This window comes from Serinus canaria, chromosome 8, assembly GCF_022539315.1.
Source record: "Serinus canaria isolate serCan28SL12 chromosome 8, serCan2020, whole genome shotgun sequence".
Lineage (NCBI taxonomy): Eukaryota > Metazoa > Chordata > Aves > Passeriformes > Fringillidae > Serinus > Serinus canaria.
This window is the reverse complement of record NC_066322.1, coordinates 4,817,803-4,838,406: the sequence shown is the minus strand read 5'-3', so window position 1 is coordinate 4,838,406 and position 20,604 is coordinate 4,817,803. Positions and strand designations below refer to the sequence as shown.

The 20,604-nt window shown below is 57.2% G+C and overlaps 1 protein-coding gene across 3 annotated transcripts; it reads left to right on the top strand.

Moving 5' to 3' along the window:
* Positions 1-4,363: 4,363 nt before the first annotated feature.
* ACOT11 (acyl-CoA thioesterase 11) lies at positions 4,364-20,398 on the top strand. Of its 3 annotated transcripts, XM_018912477.3 has the most exons (18): positions 4,364-4,608; positions 8,696-8,771; positions 10,206-10,404; positions 11,287-11,356; positions 13,193-13,243; positions 14,222-14,282; positions 14,468-14,569; positions 14,819-14,954; positions 15,439-15,595; positions 15,980-16,099; positions 16,191-16,335; positions 17,234-17,289; positions 17,418-17,484; positions 17,570-17,653; positions 17,742-17,875; positions 18,163-18,294; positions 18,367-18,493; positions 18,584-20,398. In XM_018912477.3, the coding sequence occupies exons 1-18, from the start codon at positions 4,586-4,588 to the stop codon at positions 18,737-18,739; spliced, it is 1,896 nt and encodes a 631-aa protein (XP_018768022.1). In that variant the 5' UTR covers positions 4,364-4,585; the 3' UTR covers positions 18,740-20,398. The 3 variants fall into 3 exon arrangements, with proteins under 3 accessions (XP_018768022.1, XP_018768023.1, XP_050833485.1); XM_018912478.3 differs by lacking the exon at positions 13,193-13,243 and having other exon boundaries at positions 4,367-4,608; XM_050977528.1 differs by lacking the exon at positions 8,696-8,771 and having other exon boundaries at positions 4,371-4,608.
* Positions 20,399-20,604: the final 206 nt, after the last annotated feature.

Sequence of the window (20,604 nt, the reverse complement as noted above, 5' to 3'; positions counted from 1 at the left end):
GCTGATTGGCGGAGCCTCGCTCCGCCCCGCCCCCTGCTCCTCACAGCCCCCCCTTCCTTCCCTCCCGCCCTCTCCCCGCTCCGTGGGGGCCCGGGGGGTACCGGAGGGCGCCGTCCCCCCCGCGGTGCCCGCCCCCGGCCGCGGGGACAGGCGGGGACGGGCGGGGACGGGCGGGGCGGGTCGCGGCTCCGGGCCGGGGCGGCCGCTGCCGCGGGGGGGAGCAAGGGGGGGGGGCGGCGCGTCGCCGCTCGGAGCAACGGCGCCCCCTGGCGGCCCGCTGCGGCGCCGGTACCTCCCGGACCCACGGGCGTCCCGTGTCCGTGTGCCCCCGCGTGTGTCCGTGTGTCCCCCTCCTGTGTCCCCCTCGTGTCCGTGTGCCCCCTCCCGTGTCCTGTATCTGTGTGTTCCCCCGTGTCCGTATGTCCCCCCGTGTCCTGTGTCTGAGTGTCCCCCGGGGATGTGTGTCCCACCTGTGTCCGTGTGTTCCACGGGGGTCCCTGTCCCTGTGTACCCACAGGATCCTATGTCCCTGTGTCCAGGAATGTCCTGTGCCCCCTCCCAGTGAGTGTCTCTGTCCCTGTGTACCCCCAGTGTCCTGTCCCCGTGTGCCCACGGGTGTCCTGTGTCTATGTAACCCCTCCAGATGTCCAAGTGTTTGTGGACTGCCCTGGGATGGCCTTGTCCTCACGTACCCCCTGTCACCACAGATTCCCTGGGACTCTGCCCGCTCTTGCAGACACCTGGAGCTATTCCTGTCCCCATGGTCTCCCCTTGCAGTCCCTGCCCTCATGGGCCACCAGCACCTCCCAAACCTTCTCCAGAAAGTCGTGCTTCCCCCTGGGCTTTTCCTGCTGCCCTGCAGGCACCAAGGAGCCCCTGGTGCTCCCCATCCCACCCAGGAACTCTGCCTGGGTGCCCCATGTCACATGCTGTCCCGTTCACACAAACCTCATTGCTCTGAGCTTTGGTGTCTCAATTAAACCCAAACTCAACCCCACAGGGAGCCAGAGCCTGGCTCAGCCAGTGGCACACAGTCTCCCTCATCCCGTCCCTGGCAGGGTGGGCAAGCCGGCCTTGAAATTAAGTAAATACCAATGGAGCAGTTGAAAAATAGGTTACCTTGTAATTGATTTGGTTTTGGTTTTCTTTTGCCTGCAGCTAAAGAAAAATTAGCCTCTCTGCTATCTTGTGCAGTGTTTGAGAACATACTGGGGTGTGTAGTAGCTGAAGGGGCGGCATGACAGCTCCTTGGCCCAGCCTTTGCCACTGCCTCTCTTCTGAGATTGGTGCTTTTTTTTTGTCCCTTTCCCCAGCAGTCAAACTCCAGGCTCTGCCAGGGAAATCTAAAGCTTTGATGGCTTGGAGGAGCCAAGAACAGGACTCCTGGCAGAGCGATGCAGCCCTGAGCCGTGCCAGGAGCCGTGGGAGAGCCCTTCTCTTGAGGGAGACCCATGCTGGTGGGGTGCCATTTTATCACCTTGTCCTGTCACCCTCTGTGCCAGCCAGAGCTGCTGCAGCCACCGTGGGTAGCAGAGCCTGCCAGGATGAGAGGGTGGCACAGGGCAGGGCACCCCAATGCCAGTCTCTGAGCAGCTGGAGGGCTCATCCTCCCTGGTGTCCCTTGTAGCCCCAGCCCAGGCTCTCCTCTGCTGGTGCAGAGCTCCTGATGCAGCAAGACGTGAGAGTTTGATTTATGAAGTGCATTAGTGTCACTTTTTCTCCTCTTTTCCATGATGAGTCATTTGTATGGCAGTGCCTGTGGGCTGGCCTCCCTTCTTCCCATCGGTGGCCAGGTTTTGGGGGGCCTTTTCCAGGGAGAAGAGACCTTCAGCTCACCCACCCCTGCTACATTCTGGGGGCGTGGGGTCCCTGCACATCTCCTCTCAGGGGCTGTGGGTGCACATTGTCAGGGCTTGTGGGCGATGACTGCACCCCACAGGTGGGAGTGGGATCCGTGCAGTTTGGGACACCCTGAAAGCCCGTCCAAGCCCCTGTGGTCTCCCTCACAGGACACCAAGCCCCTGAAAGCCTGTCCAAGCTCCCCACAGGAGAGCTGCTCAGGCTCCACCAACCCTGTCCCTAGTGCGGGTCCCACAGGGTGCTGGGATTAACTGTGGCTGCCTCAGCAGCATCTCCAGCATCCCCTAAAAATCTGACAAAACCTACATTTCAACAAAGATCAACCTCCTACCGCAGCCCCTTTCCCCCACTGCCGAGCCCCTGAGCACTTCATCCTCCCAACTACTCCAAGAAGCGATAAAACCAATAGGTCACTTCCTCCCCCCACTTCTCAGCAGTAATTAATGGTTTAATTAACACTCACGACATCCAATTTTCATTGCTTTGCCTGAGCAGCCTGCACTGCCGGGGCCTGGCTGCGAACTCCCCGGGAAGAGGGGGTGGAAAGGGTTAGCCGGGAGCGGGTGGGAGCCGCCGGCTGGAGGCCGCCCATCTGGCCCGCATTTCTCCCGAAGCTGGAAAGTTCTCCTCCTCCCGAACAGCATATCCAACACGTTCCACAGCCTGCTCCGCTTTTGCACGGGCTTGTTTACCGCGATGCCGCTCTCACAGCCCGGGCAGAAGCCGGGCGCCATCAGCGCTCACGGCCCTCGTTATTTACCCCGAACGATTTTCCAGTGTTTTAACACCAATCCCCGAGAAATTTTAGCCGTCCCGAGGAGAATAGCTGCTTGTAACCGGTTGCTAATTACAAGTATGAATGTCAATTAATTCATTTAGCTAATTATCCACTCTCTGAGCATCACGCACCAAAGAACTGTAAAAGACGGGCATATGGTGATGGATCAGAAGGAGGGAGATGGAGCCGGCGAGCGCTCGCTGGGCGGCCGGGGCGCAGGGATGCAGGCAGCCCGAAAGCTCGGGAATTACAACATTATGCTAATTGGGCCTGGAAAACATCAGCCTCTCCTTGCAACTTTTGTTTGCAGGCTCGAGCGTGGGTCAAGCATCTGAAGTGTTTCTAATTGTGCTGTTCCCTCTGACTCTGGCGAGTGGGAAGAATCGTTTTCACAAACCTTTTGATCCTAATCTCTGGCTGCAGAAACAAACAGTCCTAAGGAGGGAGGGAGAGATCCCTGAAGATCTTCCTGGCCAGAGGCCTGCTTGCTAAAGGTGGGGAGATGTTCTGGAGGATGCCTGCTGTGATCTGGTTTGCAGGGCACCTGGGCTGCTGCAAGTGGGTAGAAAACCATTATGGTGAGAAATATTTGCTCTGCCAAAAGTGAATGCTTTAGATGAAATGTTGTCTTCTGAAATGATGGAATTTAATTGCATCTGGGTGTGCAAAGCCAACCTTCAAGGAAGGGGCTGTGCAGGGTGGAAGGGCCTCTCCATTCCTGCTCTTGGAATGAAGAATGCAGATTTTATCCAGTGAATGCTCAGCGGGGTTAAAGTCCTCAGGCAACAATCTTCTTCCAGAGAGAATCTCCATCACCATAATCGGATCAATCACCTGGTGCAATGCACCTCCCTCCATCCCCCAAAGGCTCCAAACCCCCTCAGGGCATCATCACCCTGAGCTGGGCCCCATCCCCACCCCTGCCTGGCCCAGCCCTTGCAGAGGTATCCTGGTGTCCCACCTCCCCTCTGCCTGGGTCTGGGATTTTGATGAACATTTTCCACAACCAGCCTAAAATTTAGGCGGCTGAGGCAGGGGCTTTTGTCCTGTTTCAGTGCTTTGTTATTCTTATTTACAAAAAAAAAAAAAAGAGTGGGGCTTTATTTCCTGTTGAAATTGCTTAATTATTTCTCCTCTGGCTTTCCAGTGGCAATACTTGTGCTGCCGGTGCCTGCCAAGAGCTTTGATCAAACTCTTGTAGGCTGATAACCAAGAGTCACTTGTAAAAGTGTGTAAATCAAATACAAATAGAACAACACCTCCACTAAACCCAACAGCCATCAATGCGGTGACATGGCAATTTGCATTTTATTTCCTTGTTAAAAAATAAAGAAAACAAAAAAGAAAAAAAAAGGGGGGTTTGTGACAAGCTCTGTCAGAGGTACTTCAAAGGCAGCAGGGCCAGGGAGCAGCTGTGTGGATTGGATTGACTTTTGGAGAAGTTTGCCGAGGCTTTTCCTGACCGTGAGCTTGGTGTGGGCACCTGCGGCTCTGAGGAAAACCCTGATATTTTCAGGTAAGTCTAACTGAGTGCCCCTGGCTGGGGTGATGGGGGCAGAAGAGGATGATGAGTGGGCTGGGGAGGGGAGCTCACCCCAGGAGCTGCTCCCTGGGGAGGGACGAAGGCAAGCGGCAGCACCCCGCTCCGCAGAGCTGCTGGCAGCGCGCCGGTGCCTCCCGCCGCTCCCGCTGGCTCTGCAGCCAGCCCGGCACATTCCCTGCTGCATCCAGAGCCAAGCTCCCGAGCGCCGGCCATTTTCCAGGCGAGCTCAGATCTGCCAAGCGCTACCTTAAGAAAAGTTGTGCCTGGCCATATTTAAGGAAGCGGGAGGGGGTGTGCGCTGGCCCCGTCCCAGGGCGCAGCGCCAGCCTGGCCTCGACGCCCGCGCCCGCAGGTGTCCGGACGCTTCTCCTCCGAGCCAGCCGTCGCCTCGACACCTCCCGCAAATGCTCAGCTTCTTCTGGCTGAGGTGAGGGCTGGGGGGAGCTGGGCACCGTGGGGATAGGGGGGGAACGCCAGGGCTGGGTGAGCCGGAGCTGCTGGCGAGACTTCTTCCACTGCCGGCGGTTTGTCCTGGCATGCATCGGCGCTGGGAGGCTCTTCCGGGGGAAGGATGTGGGGTGAAAAGCCCCTTGTGACCCCCTGCTCACCCGGGTGATGCTTTCTTGCCTTTGGGGCTTGCAGCGAGCCGTGCTGCTGCTCCATCGTGGTCGGCACTGGCGACTTGTCCATGGGGACGTGGCATCCTCCGGCTGCAGCGGGGACAGCAGGCGGGAGCTGGGGACACCAAAGCACCCCCAGGGCTTTCTAGGTGTGACAGGAGAAGTGCTGGGGGCTTTGGCCAAAGAAACTTGAATCAGTTTATTTTCACTTAAAAGTAGGGGCAGATATTTGGGAAGCATGGGCACAGGGCTGCTGGGAATGGTGGCAGCATGGGGAGGGCAGAGGGGTGTGCTGGGGCTGGTGGGGGCAGTGGGGCTGGCTGCATGGCTGGCACGATGCCGTGGTGGTCTCCACCCCAGCAGCCTCTAATGAGATGGTCTTGGCCATGGTGACTACCACGATGGACACCACCACATCACCTTGGCGTTCATCTGGGTGAACTCCAGTGGTCTCAGCCGTGGTGACCCCCACTGCGGAGACCACACAGTTCAGACCACCAGGGTGTAGACCTTTGTACCAGCTTGGTCTCCACTATGGTGGTTTCCAGCTGTGGTGGTCTGAAACGTGGTGATGTGATGTTATGGCAGTCTCCTCCCTGGGAACGCCGTGGGTGGCAGGGCAAAGCTGCCTGGGCTGGGCGGTGCTGTTGGGTGTCCCCATGGGTGTGAATTTTGGCGCTGGAGGTGTTTACAGGTGCTCTGGGGTGACATATGGCTCTGTTCTCCCCCTGGAGCCAGACCTTTGTCCCTTTGTCCCAGGGAGGGACACTCCCTGGGGGACTTCGCCCCTGTGCCATCAAACCAGCTCCAGCCTTCCTGGGAGCCTCATGGGAGCCGCAAAGAGCACTTGGGCAGGGGTATGGATGGGGCTGTGGGCTGGGGCTGGGGCTGGGGCTGGGGGTGCTTCACCCTGTGCTGGAGAGGGGTGTGAGGGTGCTGGAGGTGTCCCTGCTGTGCTCACACTGAGTGATGCTTTCCCATGGGTGATGGCTGAAAAACCATCAGTCCCTGGTAAGAGGAGTAATCCTGTGTCCCACTGTTGCCTTTGACCCTTGCTTTGCACTTTCCTGGCCCTGTGCCTTGCTTTGCTCCATGTACTCTAAGGAAACATGATGTGTGGTCCCAAAAATACCCATTGCAGTGTGTCCTGGCCTTTCTTCTGGGCTGGCCACCCTTCTGCACCATGCTGCAGGGAACTGCTGTGTTTTCTCACCGTGCTGTGACCTGGCGATTCAGTCCCTCCAATTCAGTCCCTCTTGTCCCGTCCTGAGGGCCACATCCTGAGCAGCAGCTCTCATGCTGGGGACCCTGCTCCATCCTGGTGGGCATGGGGTGATGGGCCTGGGCTGTGCTGGGCATCCCCAATGCTGCTGGCACCAGGGCTTTGTCACTGCTGGCAGTGGGACTGGCAGGCTGGGTCTCAGGGGGTGGACAGCCCTCACTGCCCTGTCGAGATGGCAGAATTTCCCAAAGTAGGTCAGGGTAATTTTTTAAAGCGTGCAGATTTGCTTGTTACCATGGATATTGCTCAATTATACACCAATAATCCGCCATGAGAACTTCATTGTCGCCGCTTTCTTCCCCACCATCGCCCCCTTTTTTTTCTTTAAATACTTCCAGGGAGGGGTCAGGTTACGCCGAGGGGCTGGGGTGGGGTAGGAGACAGAGCCAGGTGATGGAAAATGGGGTTTAGGTATTTGAGAGGTGGCAGTGGGGTGGTGAGAGAGCTCTGAGGGCAGCTGAGGAAGGCTCAAGGTGTGAAGCTGTCCTGGTCTGCCCAGACCCCTCCCAAAGCCCAGCACTTGGGACCCCCACCTCAGTTTCACCCTTGTCCCTCCCTCTCATCCACTGTCTTGGGGGTGGCTGAAGCAAACACCCTGCTGTCAGTGGGCTCAAGGATTTGGAGGAACAGCTGTTCTCCTGCATCTCTGCCCAGCATCATCCCAGGGAGCTGTGGTACCCACAAGGGCTTGCAATGGAGGTTTGTGCACAGTGGTGCTCCCCTGGTGATTTCCGAAGAGGCCAGCACTGAATTTCACAGCAGAAACATTCCTTGGAGCTTGTGGGTGTTTTGGTGCTGTGGGACACCCCTCTGCCAGGGTATAGGAGAGCTGTGGGGTGCCGTGGAGTCCCTCTCCCCAGTATTTTCAGGGTTGTTGGTGTGTTTGTTTTCCTCTCTGTGTCTTCCCTGGTTTGCTCTGTGGGCTCCTTACGCCTTTGGCAGCACAGGAAGTGAGCATGGCAGGAGGCAAGAAAAATATTCTGCTGGAAGGGGTTTTTTTTTTCCTAATGCAAACTTTTTTTTTTTTTTTTGGGTAGAAGTGGGTCACTCGAGGGGTGACAGAGTAAGAGCATCATCGCCTGGGTACCGCATCCCGTTGCCATGGTGACCCGAGGGCTGCATCAGTCAACAGCTTTAAAAATGTGACAGTTGAGTGAGGCTGAAGATTTTAATGAGGACAGACACTTGCTGGCTTGGTTTCCATAACAAATACTCCATAAATACCCACCAGCTGGATGGCTCCGGGTCTCAGGGTGCTCCTCTTCCCTGGGCTGGGAGCGTGGGCTGGGGCTGCCTGGTGATGCAAAGCAGACAGCTCTGGGTGTTTTTCCCCCTCCTGCTAATGCAACCCAGGGGACAAGGTGACACGACTGCCCAGCCAGCAGCAGGTTTGGGTTTCCAAGGAATGTCCCTCTGGAGCTGTTGGCTGGGGCTGTGGGGTGTAACAGGACCACCCCCAGCCACCTGCACCACCTTGTGCCCGCATTGGGCAGCAAACCCATCCTGTTAAACAGGAGAGTAACTCTTGCAAGGGCAGGTGAGCCATCAGGAAGCTCCCAAACCTCAATAACAAGCCTGGAGAGGTCATGGGGCTAGGGAAAAGGTCATGGGGCTGGGGAAAGCAAAACCCAGTGCTGCTGGGGCAGGGGTGGGAGGCTGCAAGAGGCTCCTGTTTGTGTCTTGTTTTGTACTGACCACTTTGGGTGCACTCTGTGGGATGCCCCAGCTCCTGATGGTGCAGGAGGCAAATCTACAGCTTCCACTTTTTTAACCCTGTGCCAAAATCAGTCAATCCCATACATTGGGAAAAGAGCTGCTACCTCCAGCAGCCTGGTTTTAGCTGCATGGTAGAGGGATGTGTGCTTGGAAGCTGGGGGTATGCCAAGGGCCCGGCAGTGTTGTGTTTAAAAGCAAACTGTAAATATGAAGCCTCTTCCATTTTTTTTTTTTTTTTTTTGCTGCAGCTCCCACACTGCCTTTCCTTGCAATGCCACCACGATGTCCAGCTTGGACAGAGTCACCGTGCACGTGGCCCGGGAGCCTGCAAGGACACACCATGCCCTTGTGGAATGCCAGGGCTTCTCAAGCAGAGGGACTGGAGCAGGGCACAGCAGCATTGCTGGAGGCGGGTGCTTCCCATTTGCTGCCCCCAGTACCACCCATGGCAGCCTCAGCCCTGCCTGCTGCCAAAAATACGCTCCTGGCTGTCTTGTGACTGCAGCAGTGTCACTGCCCTGGCCAGGGGAGCTTCAAGGCACAGTCCTGTGTCACATGTAGCAACACTGACACAGCATCACTGACTGTGGGGTTGGCCACAGCCCTGCAACGTGTGCTTGGTCCAGCACCCCAAAATAGCTGGGACTCTTTCATCTGGGCTGGTGAGTGTGGGACCTGACTCCCATGGAATGGCAGGCACCTGCCCCAGGTCTGCCCTTCAGCTCTGACAGCCCCCTGATAGGTGTTGGCGAGGGGTCAGTGGTGTGGGAGGGATGTCAGCATGTGGGGACAGGGTGTGACAACCTGCCGCACACTCTGCCTTGTTCCCGCCGGGAATCAGCCACCCCCGTCTCTGCCGGTCCTGCTGTAACCAGAGCCACTCTGCTCCTTTCCAGGTGTCTCTTAAAAATGGTCAAGGGGAATATTATAGTCCCTGAAGACATCTTGAGCTTCTGTTGCAATGGCCTCCAGGTACCCTTCGTGCCGTGCAACTAACCCGTGGCTCCCGTTGTGCCGCCAGCTACTAACCCAGGCTGTGCCAGGGGGATGCCACCCTGTGCCAGGAGCTGCACAGACCTGGCTGCATCCTCTCCCAACACATTCCCACAGCCAGCAGCTTCTTCCCTAAGAGTCAGAGCTGTCAAACGCCGGGAAAATGACCGGCGGGATGGCGGGCCAGGCTGTCTGCTCACGCTGCAGCAGGCGGCTTCGGAGCTCTTTGCATTGCTGGCTCGTACCCCAGAGCCTGCTGGCTTCCCAAAATAGCTCTGTGCTACTCGTGGAGGCGCTTCTGCGTGCTGGGGAGCAGCCCGGGAGGTTCACACAGGGGTTTGGAGGCTTCTGGAGGGGCTCTGGTGGCCGGGGGTGGCTCTCACTGTGGCATGGGGGGATCCCACCTTTGCCATCGGCTGGGCTCGGTGCGCTCGCTGCCCTCCCTGCCCAGGCGGAGTTTGTGCCGTTCCCGTTCCCGGGATGTCGTGTACCAGTAGCTATGGAAACAGAGGTTAGACTCGCTGGAGAAGAATGCTGTTCTGAGAGGCAGTGAGCTCAGGGCAGTCGGGAAAGCTTAATTTTCAGCATAAACCCATCTTTAAAGAATCCGGGCAAAGCAAAGGGCAGGGAAGCTGCTGCAGTGGGACTCCTGCAACAAGTGCTGAGAGCAGGAGCTGCAGCGGGAGCAGAAAGCGGAAGGAAGGGCTCTGACGAAGCCCAGACAGCTCCTCGTGTCTCCTCAGTTACTCACCAGGCTAACTGAGTTCACCCCTTGTGTAACACGACTCACTTGACATCTCTCATCAGCTATTTTCCCTGCCAGCACCACCTCAGCCTCCTCTCTCTCCCACCCTGCTTCCCACCGAGGTGCCAGGGGAGCTGCTCTGTGCCCAGGAAGTGGACAAGCCAGCAAGGAACGTGTTTCACTGCCCAAAGAACCCCAAACTGAAGATGGTCCTCCTCTACTGCTTGTACCACATAGTTTCCAGTGCCTCCTTTGGTGAAGGGGGGTTGTTGGTGGAAGGTGTGGAGCACTGTCCAGCCCCAGGAGAGCAAACCCACCCTGTGCTGCAGCACCCTAAAAATGAAGCTGTCAAGGAGAAAAATTCCTTCCCAGAAGAGCGATTAACTTTGGGAGGGGTTTTTCGTGGTTTTTGGGAGGGAGCAGTAGGGTTGGGTGATAAATGGCCTGAAAACCTGGAATAATCCCCATGGAACTTTTTTTAGAGGGATCATTTCCTTTTCAGCTGGAGGCACCTTGACTTTGGCAAGGGCTGGGTGCATTTGGTGGTGTCCAGGGCTGTGCAGGGCTGGGGTTCTCCCAGCTCTGTGTGGGGAATGTCATCACGGGTCACTGTTCCCTCAGGGGATTTACTTCCCTTTGGGTTAAAACAGAGCTTTTGTGCCCCACAGGGCTCGACCTCTCCACCCCGTGCCCGGGAGCCAGGGGAGCGGGAGGAGGCGCCGGGGGCCATGGCGAGCCCCTCGGCTGCCCGCAACCCCACCGAGGTGCAGATGAGCCAGCTGGTGCTGCCCTGCCACACCAACCACCGTGGAGAGCTCAGCACCGGCCAGCTGCTCAAGTGGATCGACACGGCCGCCTGCCTCTCTGGTAAGCCTTCCTCTCCTCTCCAGTAAGCCATCCTCCCCTCCAGTAAGCCATCCTCCCCTCTGGTAAGTCATCCTCTCCCTCTGGAGCCCTCGTCCTGCTGGGCTGCCAGGGGAGGCAGCAGGCAGGATCCACAGGAGCCAGCTCATTGGCAGCATCCCTGGCAGTCCAGCACCGTGTGTGCCTCGGAGTGACGCCAGCTGGGGACCCACGTCATGCCATTTTGCTGAGTAATTAGAGAGCAAAGAGGAGCAGGACAAGGAGGGGAGGAGACGTGCACTGCAGCATGCATGCTGGCTTGGGGACAGATCAAAATCCGTGCCTGCTGCTTCTATAGTGCTGCCCTTTTCCTTGCCTGCTGTGCAGGGCACGGGGAGAGCAGGCTGGTGGCACCCCAGCAGCAGCCAGAGTGGGCTGAGCTCCTCCACTCAGCAGGAAGCAATGGAGCTCACCAGCTTAGCCAGGCATGGGGAGGTTATGAGAGGGGAACGGGTGCAATTCTGCAGTTGGATGGGGTTCCCAGAGCAGTTTTGCAGTCTGAGGTTCCTGGAGTCCCAAGGGAAAGCCATGCCGGCAGAGTGGCTTTTAATATTTGCTGTGTACGGGGAGGTGGAATCAGCTGCTGGTGCATCTCCACAGCTGCAAACTCATGGAAAGAAGGCAAACCCCAAACCTTCAAACATCTGCAAACCTGTGCTGCCGTGGGTGGAGAAACCCCAAACCCCACTCTGGTCCTCTGCAAATGCAGCAGTGGGCTTCAGCAGGGGAAGGGATGCTGGCTGGGTGCCACCAGTGTCACCAGCCTGGGGCAGAGGAGCCCTCGTGCCCCTCGCAGCCTCAGCACGCTGCTGCAGGTTGCTGATGCAGTTTGTTTTTCCTTTCCAGCTGAGAGACACGCTGGCTGCCCGTGCGTCACGGCTTCCATGGACGATATCTATTTTGAGCACACCATTAGGTAAATGCTGCGCGCACCGGCGAGGCGTGCGCAGGCAAACACGGGGGTTTTCCCATCTGCTGCTGCAACGTGGGCAGGGGATGGAGCTGGAGCAGGGAGCAGCATGCCTGGGAGAGCAGTGCCAGGCTCGCAGGGCAGCCAGGGACTAGGCTGCAGTGCTGTGGACGGGCTGTCTGCTCTGATTTATCCTCTGTCTGCTCGCCTGGGGAGCTCCGGCTGCATTGGCTTCCCGGTATTTCCCCCAACGCCAGCTCCTCCCTGGCTTTGTTCAGGAAACAGCTCTGATTTAGTGCTCTGGAAAACTGGAATCTTGCAGACTGTGCCTCTGGAGCGGCCATGTGGGTGGCAGAGGCGTGGTGGGGCTCACCCACCCGGTGGGTGCTCCCAGCTTTGTGGGATGCGTCAGGCTGGGCATTGCCTACTCAAAATTCCATCCCAGGCTGGTCCTGGCATACCCTGGGAGCTGCCCCACAGAGCTGCCCCCTCTGATTCATGCAGCCCCTGGGATGTGGTGTTTCAGGGGACGATGTTTTTCCTGACATGAGGGTGGGATGAGAGGGGACAAAAACCCTCCCAGGGTTCCATTCTCATCCTCCACAGGCTCCCAGTACTGAGAGCATTCCCTGCCAGCATTCCCAAAGCAGTCTCCTCCTTTAAGTAAGCCCAGGTACTGCCACCCACCTTTTCTTGTCTTTCAGAGCCCCCACACCCCCTGTGCCTGTCTGCTCCCACCTGGGTACCATTCCAGGGGGCTCTTTGGGGTTTGCCATGCAATATAGGATCCATGCAATATGGGATCCATGCTGCCCAGCAGTTCCTGCCTTGCCATGTGGGATCCATGCAGTACAAGATCCATACTGCCCAGCCACTCCCTGTCGTGCAGGTTTGCCTGCTGGGGCAGGCACCAGTGTGGGTACCCAGGGCTGGCACTGGGGTCCCTGGCTGTCAGCTGATTTGTTTGGCACTCAGAGGTGTGACTCAGTCTTGGGTTTTGCTGTCATTCCCAGGAAATGCTGAACTCACACTTTTGCCCTCCCACATGAGGTGCCTGTTGCCCTGGGGCTCAGCTCCATGAGAAATCCACAGTGTTGGGATGTGGTGCAGCCATGGTGCCACCTCCTGCTGGCAGAGGTGGCACCACTGGGGTTGATGCCCTGCTCCTGGGGCAACTTTTCCACATGGGTTTCAGGAGCAGGGAAGAACAGCCCCAAGCCCGCTCCACAGCATTACATCAAGCCCTGCAAAGCATTTTTCCCTCCTCAGGGGTGAGCTGGGCACTGCTCCAAGGGTGCAGGGAATTTGTGCTGCTCCTGGCTCGGATCCTACTTGCTGTGGTCCAGCTTAAGGCTCCGAGCAAGGGGCCTGGCAGGGATTTCCTGCAGAGCTGTTGGAAGGTGGAGGAGTTTTGTGTCAGATTTCCTTCCTGACTGTTTGTGCCTTCTGCTGCCCTTGTGCTGTGGGGGAGAGGCGGAGCTGTGGGTGCTTAAGGGCACAGAGGATACCCCAAATTATCACTGGCTTAAAACTCACTGGCTGGGCAGCAGATTGTCCCCATCCTTGTGCCCTCCTGTGTGGAAGTGCAGCCTCTGGGGAGGATCACACATCCCCTTGAGTGGGGCTTTGTGTGGCATTTATGGCACTGGCCTCTACGGCTTGATAAGGACAGAGAAGATAAAGTACTTTTAGGGCTATATATAGACATGTGGGGCTGCCAGCCTGCCTGCCTGGCCCCTTGCCCTTGCATGCCCCTCGCCACAAACCCATCCAGAGCATCCATCTGGCTGCTTCCATGGCCTCTAACCCTCTCCCCACGTTTGCTGTCTCTTTTTGCCCCAGCCAGCCGTCTGCAAGCCCTGCTGGGCAGCGGCACGGGACGAGCGGTGTCGGGTACGGACGTGTTTGGCCCTAGAGCAGCCAGCCTAGCACAGTGCTGCCGTGAGTTGGGAGCCTTAACCCCACTGACCAGGCATGGCATGTGAACAGAGGCTGCTCACCTAACCCTGCTAACGTCCTGGCATGTTAGGGTCCGTGCTGGGGACAGCCAGAGGCACCAGCTCCTGCCACTCCTGCTCCAGCCAGAGCCAGCATGCAGAGCGTGACATTTACAGAGCTCATTTGGAGCCTGAAGGCATGTGTGAGGGCACAGGGTTTTGAGAAATTTGGTTACAGGATTTATTATTCCACTGAGCTTTCTAGCACTGGCCTCTTTTGGGGAATGAGGAATATTCCTGATTTAAAATCGTGTTTGGTAAAGACTGCTGTCGGCGTCGCTAAAAAGTTTAATTTGCTCATTCCATGGGTACCAGTCTGGAGTGGCTCAGGCTGCAGTGCCTGTGTCTGTACTCTGAAGCCTGCTGAAGGCACAGAGGAGAGCAGCAGCTTGCTGCCAGCAGATGTTCCATTTCTGAGATGGTGCAAAATGCCCCTGGCTGGGCCCTGCCTCCTGCCAACTCCCTGCATCCCAAGGTATCCATTGCTTGAGGGGAGGCCCCGTGGCTGGTCCTGTGTGCAGGACACTGGATGCAAGGCTGGAGGAGCTGTTTGCTCTGGCAGGAACGTGCATGCCCACATGGGCAGGGGTGCCAAGCAAGCCTTGAGCACCTCTGCCGCCCTCGGGTGTCCTGGCAGCACCCCAGAGCTGGGGACCCACTTGCACACAGCTGCTCAGGGCTGACATCTCACTGCTCTCACGTCTCAGGGGTGGCTGTCCCCGTGTCCTGCTGGCCATCTGGCATGTCCCACAGTCCCAGGAAGCCTCACCACAGCGGGCAGTGAGCTGGAATGCCGTGGCACCTCAGAGGGAGCTGCTTGGTTGCTGTTGTCCCCCAGTAACCCCACACCCTTTCTCCTTTTCCTGTTTTACAGCGTTGGGCAAGTTGTCAACATCAAAGCCAAAGTGAACCGAGCCTTTAACTCCAGCATGGAGGTTGGTGTGTGCCCATGCCCCAACCCCCTTGCTGTGTGCCAATCCCAACCAGCTGCATGGCCAAATCCCCAAATCCTCCCACAATTCCCAGCTTTAATCCCATGTGTTCATCGTTTTTGGGTGTGTGTGGTGGGATGTGGGTCCCTGGGGAGCAGGGCTCTCAGGGGTGCTGTGCCCTCTCCCAGGTGGGCATCCAGGTGAGCTACGAAGACCTGTGCAGCGGGAAGCACTGCAGCATCTGCAAGGCGTACGCCACCTTCGTGGCACAGGGCCCCTTGGGCAGCAAGGTGAGCAGTGGCTGGTGGCCAGGGGGACTCTGTAGCCTTCCTTACACAGAGGCTGTAAGGAAATGGGCTCTCTGAGGCTGGGCTGGGCTCAGCTTTCCATCACGGCAGCTGCTGTTTCTTCATGGGTCAGTGCTCCTCTGTCCCATGCTTGGGGGATGCATGGTGGGCGGGTGGCTCTGGGCATGGAGGGCACCTGCTCGCTGCTGCTGGTGCCCCAGCAGGGCTGCACCCTTCCCCATCCCTCTGCAGGTGAGGCTGGAGCCGCTGACCCCGCAGACGGAGGAGGAGAAGATCGAGTACAGCATCGCCGCCGAGCGCCGCCGCATGCGCCTGGCGCACAAGGACACCCTCAAGGACCTGCTCACCAGCAGCTCCCAGGAAACTGGTACTGTGCCCTGCTGGCTTCCAAAACAGCCCTGGTGCCCACTGGTGACATCCCACTGCCTCAGCAGCGTGGTGGGGTGATCACACATGGAGGTTTGGGAATGCCATGGTGGGAGAGGGACAAGTGTCACTATAGGACACGAAACGACACAAGGTGGACTCGCTGCTCTTTCCCAGGAAAGAAGGGGACTTGATTTTCTGACTCTAACATTTACAGATTTCCAAAAGTGACAGTGGATTGGAGGGTGACAGTGCCACCTCTCCAATGACACTGGACAAACCAGCAGTCCACCAAATTTCTGCTCCTCCATAAAAGAATGCAAAACAATAAGCTATTTATGTAAAGTGTGTGAGAAAGTTCATTACAAGAATGTAAACATCAGAAGGCTTAGAAAAACTTAAAAAAAACAGGGAGACAGACAAGGGCTGGTGGGGTGCTGGGAGAGGGGTACAACACACTGAACCCTGCTGTCCCCCCGTGGCAGAGCTGGAGACGCGGGACGGCAGCGGCGCGGTACCAGCGGAAAGGACGCGCGTGGAGAGCGTGGAGCTGGTGCTGCCTCCACATGCCAACCACCAGGGCAACACCTTCGGGGGGCAGATCATGGCCTGGATGGAGAACGTGGCCACCATCGCAGCCAGGTGACCCAACAAGGGTGTCGGGGCACCCAACATAGATGTTTGCTCCAGCAAAGTGCAGCCATTAGCCCAGATGGAGCCAGGACAGGGACAGGACACAGGTGGCTGGGTCTGGCCACAGCTGGACTGTAGGGAGCCTCCAAAGGGATGGTGCCCAACATGTCACCCTTGGGTGACACTGCACAGGGAGTCCCACAAGTGTATGGGGCTGAGGGACCCCAGGGAAAGGTTCACACTCATTGTAGTTGGCTCATTGTTCATTTTCACACCTAGCTTTGGCCATTGGGACCCAGGGGTGACATTTTTTGGGGTCTCCTTGTCGGGGACGGTGCGTGGGGCTGCCATGGCGTGGGGCCCTGGCTGGGGGAGTGACAGCTGTCCCCACAGCCGTCTGTGCCATGCCCACCCCACACTGAGGGCCATCGAGATGTTCCACTTTCGGGGACCGTCGCAAGTTGGAGACCGCCTGGTGCTCAAAGCCATCGTCAACAACGCCTTCAAGAACAGGTGGGTGCCAGTGGTGGGGCTGTCCTTCCCGCCCTCCCCATGGCCCTCTGCTCCCTCATCCCTCTGCTCCCTCACCCCTTCTTTCTGGCAGCATGGAGGTGGGGGTCAGCGCTGAGGCCTACGGCCAGGAGATGTCTGTCAGCCGCAGGCACATCAACAGCGCCTTCATGACCTTCGTGGTGCTGGACCAGGAGGGCCATCCCCGCACGCTGCCCATGGTGGCACCCGAGCCAGGGGTAAGCAGCAGCAGGGCTGGCTTCTCCCCAGCCTGGGGACACAGGGAAAATCCCACTCAGCTCCTGAGGGCTCTCGGATTCATGGCAAAACAAGTGCAGTTTGGTGATGGTGGGAATGCAATTGCTCGATAACAAGTGGATTGAATTGATTGCTCGGTGTAACTAATAAAATAAACCACTTGCCTGAGCAGAGATGGAGATGTGTTAGCCATGCAAGGCTTGGCAGAGTATTGCCTGCAAATTCCAGCTCATCTTTTCTATAATTTAGGGGAAGGAATGTTGAGGTTGTTTTGTACCTTTCAAAGCATCCTAATCTGTAATTTGCTGGGATCCAAATATTTAGGGAAATCTGTCGCATGAGCACAGCCGCAAAGCAAACACTCATGCATCTCAGCTTCTCCTGGGCTGATCCTTGTCCAGCTCCCTGATTTTTTTGATGTCTTAAAGCTAGGATCTCCCACTCTGGTGGAGATCATTGCATGGCCAAAGTTGGGCCCCTGAAATCTCCTCCCACCCACTTTAAAACACACACTAGCACTTTCTTCAAAATAAGCTGCTTTTTTTGGCTTTTGTTTTCCCAGGAGAGGATGTTTGCAGGTGTTAGGGTACACAGTTTTCGTTTCAGGGGCTTTGTTGAGGTTTGCAGCCACAACAAGGGTTTTCCCTAATGTGCCAGTGCCCATCATTTGATCAGAGCGTGGTGGCAATGCTGAAATAAATCACAATTAATCACTGACCGTCACTGCAGTGTGGCCAGGGTGTCAGCTGGCGAGCAAAGTGGCTTCACCTTCCAGTCCTTCCCTGCTGAGTGTTTTTCCCACTCCCAAAAAGGTGTGGGTTTTTTTTTTTTCCCATCCTCCTTTTCCTATTAACTTAATTGCCTTTTCCCATTTGTCAGGATGGAGAAAGGAGATACAGAGAAGCCAGTGCTAGGAAAAAAATTCGGCTGGACCGGTGAGCAGCAAAACGAGTGGGATGTGGGGATGGAGGAAGGAGGAAAGGGGGGGCTCAGCACTGGGGGACAGGGACAGTCTGGGGGTGCTTTGTGTCCCCTCATAAGGGAAGCTGTTCCTTCGCTGCAGAAAATACGTCGTCTCCTGCAAACAGACTGAGGTGCCTCTCTCCGTGCCCTGGGACCAAAGCAACAAGGTAGGGTGATCCCCCGGGGGAGCTGCTGCCTCCTGCTCCTCCTCCTGCTTCCCTTCCTGCCCCTGACATGCTGCCCCTGCCCCAGGTTTATCTGAGCTACAACAACGTCTCTGCGCTGAAGATGCTCGTGGCCAAAGCGAACTGGGCGCTCGCCAGAGAGAAGGAAAAGGTACCAAACCCTGTCCCCTCTCCCTCGGCCCCAAAGCACAGGCAATCCCGGTGGGAACAGGTCCCAGCTGTGCCCTGTGCTCCCCCAGGTGCGGATGTACACGCTGGAGGAGGACAAGTTCCTGTCCTTCCGCATCGAGATGTCCGTCTGCATCCCGGCCAGCCGCGCCTTCTCCCTGCTCTCCAACCTGCGGCGCCGGCACGAGTGGGACAGCCACTACGTGTGAGTGCTGCAGCCTCCCCAAAACCACAGCCCCAGGCTTAAGCCTTGTGGTTGAGCATCCCCTTGGGCTTTCCTGGGAGCCAGTGTGTCTCCTTGCTTGCTCCTAGAGACCCCTCACGGTGTGTCCCTGTCCTGGCTCCGTCTGGGCTGATGGCTGTGCTTTGCTGGAGCAAACATCTGTTTTGGGTCCCCCCAGATATTTTGGGTCTGGTGGTGGGATGTAAATGTGTAAGGCCCAGATTCAGGGGCACAGCAGAGTTTCTGTGACCAGTCCCCTTCCCTTCCAGGAGTGCTGAGCTTGTCCAGAAGGTCGATGACGACGACATGATCTACCATGTGGTGAGCCAGAAGCTCAGGAATGAGAACAAACCGCAGGACTTCGTTATCCTGGCGTCCCGGCGAAAGCCCTGCAGCAGGGGGTGAGTGCCCAGCCCGACCCCTGCCCCCTGCCATCCAAGCTGTGCCAGCTTACCGGGCTCTCTCGTCCCCAGGGACCCCTACGTGGTGGCCTTTCGCTCGGTGACGCTGCCCACCCACCCCGCCAGAGCCGAGTTCACGCGCGGGGAGACGCTCTGCTCCGGCTTCTGCATCTGGCCAGAGTCAGAGGAGATGAGCAAGGTGGGACATGCTGTGGCTGTGCTCCCACAGCCCCTGGGGGAGGCTCCTCCCTCCCCTGTGCCCCTGCTGACCTCGTCCTGTGCCTTGCAGGTGGCTTATTACAACCAGGCCATGCCAGGGTACCTCACCTACGTCACCACCAACGTAGCAGGACTGTCCTCCGACATCTGCTCCACCTTTGAGGCCTGTGAGAAGTTCCTGCTGAAGAATAAGGAGGACCTGATCTCACGGCTGCAGGACTTCTAGAGTCACGGCCCCCTGCTGACAGACAGACAGACAGACAGACAGATGAGGGGACATGGTGGAAGGGAACGTGGGATGGTGGCACCCAGACCCTGCCTCCCTGGGGGCTTTGGTCCCAGGGGCTGGGGTGGAGGGGCATTACTGTACCACCTCATCCCTTGCACTGATGTGTCACACCTTTTCTTCTTTCTTTTTTTTTTTTATTTTATTTAGATATTTTATAAGCTGATGTACAGGACTTGGTTTTCTAGTTCACTTAACGCTACTTGAATCTTTATATGATCCAAAATCTTCCCAAACCAAATTATTTTTTTCAGTAGTTCTCAGTGGGGCATAACTGGTTTCTTTAGAGGCAGCAAAGGGAGAGAAGGGACAGTGATGTGGGGTGACTGCTGTACCCCTCCCTGGTGTAGGGGTGGCTGGTGGAACATCCCACTCTCCCCAGTGCTGCTCCTTTTCCTGGGCAGGGCTGGCAAACAGCTCCTGCTCCTGCTGGGCTGAAATCCCACCCCATCAGCAGCAATAGAAGTGTTTTGAAAGGACAGACATCCATATCTGCTCTGGGGGAGTGTCTGCTCCAGGAGCTTGCTGTGTGGTGAGCTTGGAGCAGGGGTCCTGCACCCACAGCTCACCTGGGGCTCAGGTGGAGGTGGGGTCCTTTGAGGCAGGACTGTGCTGCAGGAAGGGGGTGGTGCTCCCTGCAAGTGGCTTTTGGGGACTGCCTGGAGGTTTTGATCTCATGTCTGGGACTGCCCTCCTTGTCCCCCTCTGCTGGGAGCACCAACACCTTGAGATGTAAAGCCCAAACTGCCTCAGAGGTGCTGAAAAAGGAAAAGACAGAGCCAAACCTTGTTCCCCTAAGTCTGGGATGCTCTGGGAAGGGCACCAGAATGAGGCAGGGGTGACAGTGGAGGTGGTGCTCATCAGTCACAGCACAGGGGACATCTGCCCTCAGCCACAGGCCTGTGGAGAGCCCCCTCCTCAGCTTTCCTGGGTCACACAGCCAGAGGTTTTCTGATGGCCCTGAGGTTTCTGGAAGAAAATGATCGAGCCCTGGAAGCCCTCAGGCACACAGAGCTTTGGGCACAGCAGGTTCTACAGGTGCCAGCTGTGCCCCTGCCTCTGCCTGCAGAGCCCTGTGCTTAACCCCAAGGATGGGTTTTGTAGAGCTTAACCATGAGCAGGTGATGAGGTTGACTTGAGGGGTGAGGTGAGGCCATGGGGTGCCAGAAATGACCACAGGGTCTTTTCCAGGGCCCCAGGTGACCCTCTGCAACACCCAGTCCCTTTGCCACCCGAATTCCCAACCTGATTTATAAACACAAGGAGCTTCTGCCCCTCTCCTCCAGTGGCTCCCAGCCCTGGGCTGGCTGTGGCCATAAACCTCTAATTTCTGCTCTGTCTCCCATCATAAACATCTCAGCTCAAGGCCTGGCACAGCTAGGCCCCGACCTCCAAAAGATAAAGCCATCTTAGGCTGAACATGGTACAAAACATTCAATTTTTATAGAGCCCTGTTATCTCCCAAAACTCAGAGCAATCCTGCCTTTTTATCACCGGGACGAGAGCCATCCTTCCTCCTTACCGTTAGGAATTGCTGCTGCTTGATTAAGTGGAGGGGATGATGTATTTGCCTGAACATTAAACTTTAACTGACCTCTCCTTCTCCTCAAGTATTGTGCTTTTTCCTGCTGGGAGGCCCCGGTCAGCCCTGGCTCCAGCCTGGCTGGGTCCCGGGGGTGTGGGGTGATGGAGCAGGAGTGACCTGGGGGCACGGCAGAGCCTCGTGTGCTTTGTGCTTCTGCATGAAAACTGCAGCCCTACAGCATCTGCTGGCCCTCGGGGGCACGGGCAGGGCTGGGCAGCTT

Bases quoted from the DNA above. Each gene is read 5' to 3' on its own strand.
- ACOT11 (XM_018912477.3), top strand. From the start codon at position 4,586: ATGCTCAGCTTCTTCTGGCTGAG. The intron at 14,283-14,467 runs GTTGGTGTGTGC...GCCCTCTCCCAG, and splicing joins CCTTTAACTCCAGCATGGAG to GTGGGCATCCAGGTGAGCTA. The intron at 14,570-14,818 runs GTGAGCAGTGGC...ATCCCTCTGCAG, and splicing joins AGGGCCCCTTGGGCAGCAAG to GTGAGGCTGGAGCCGCTGAC.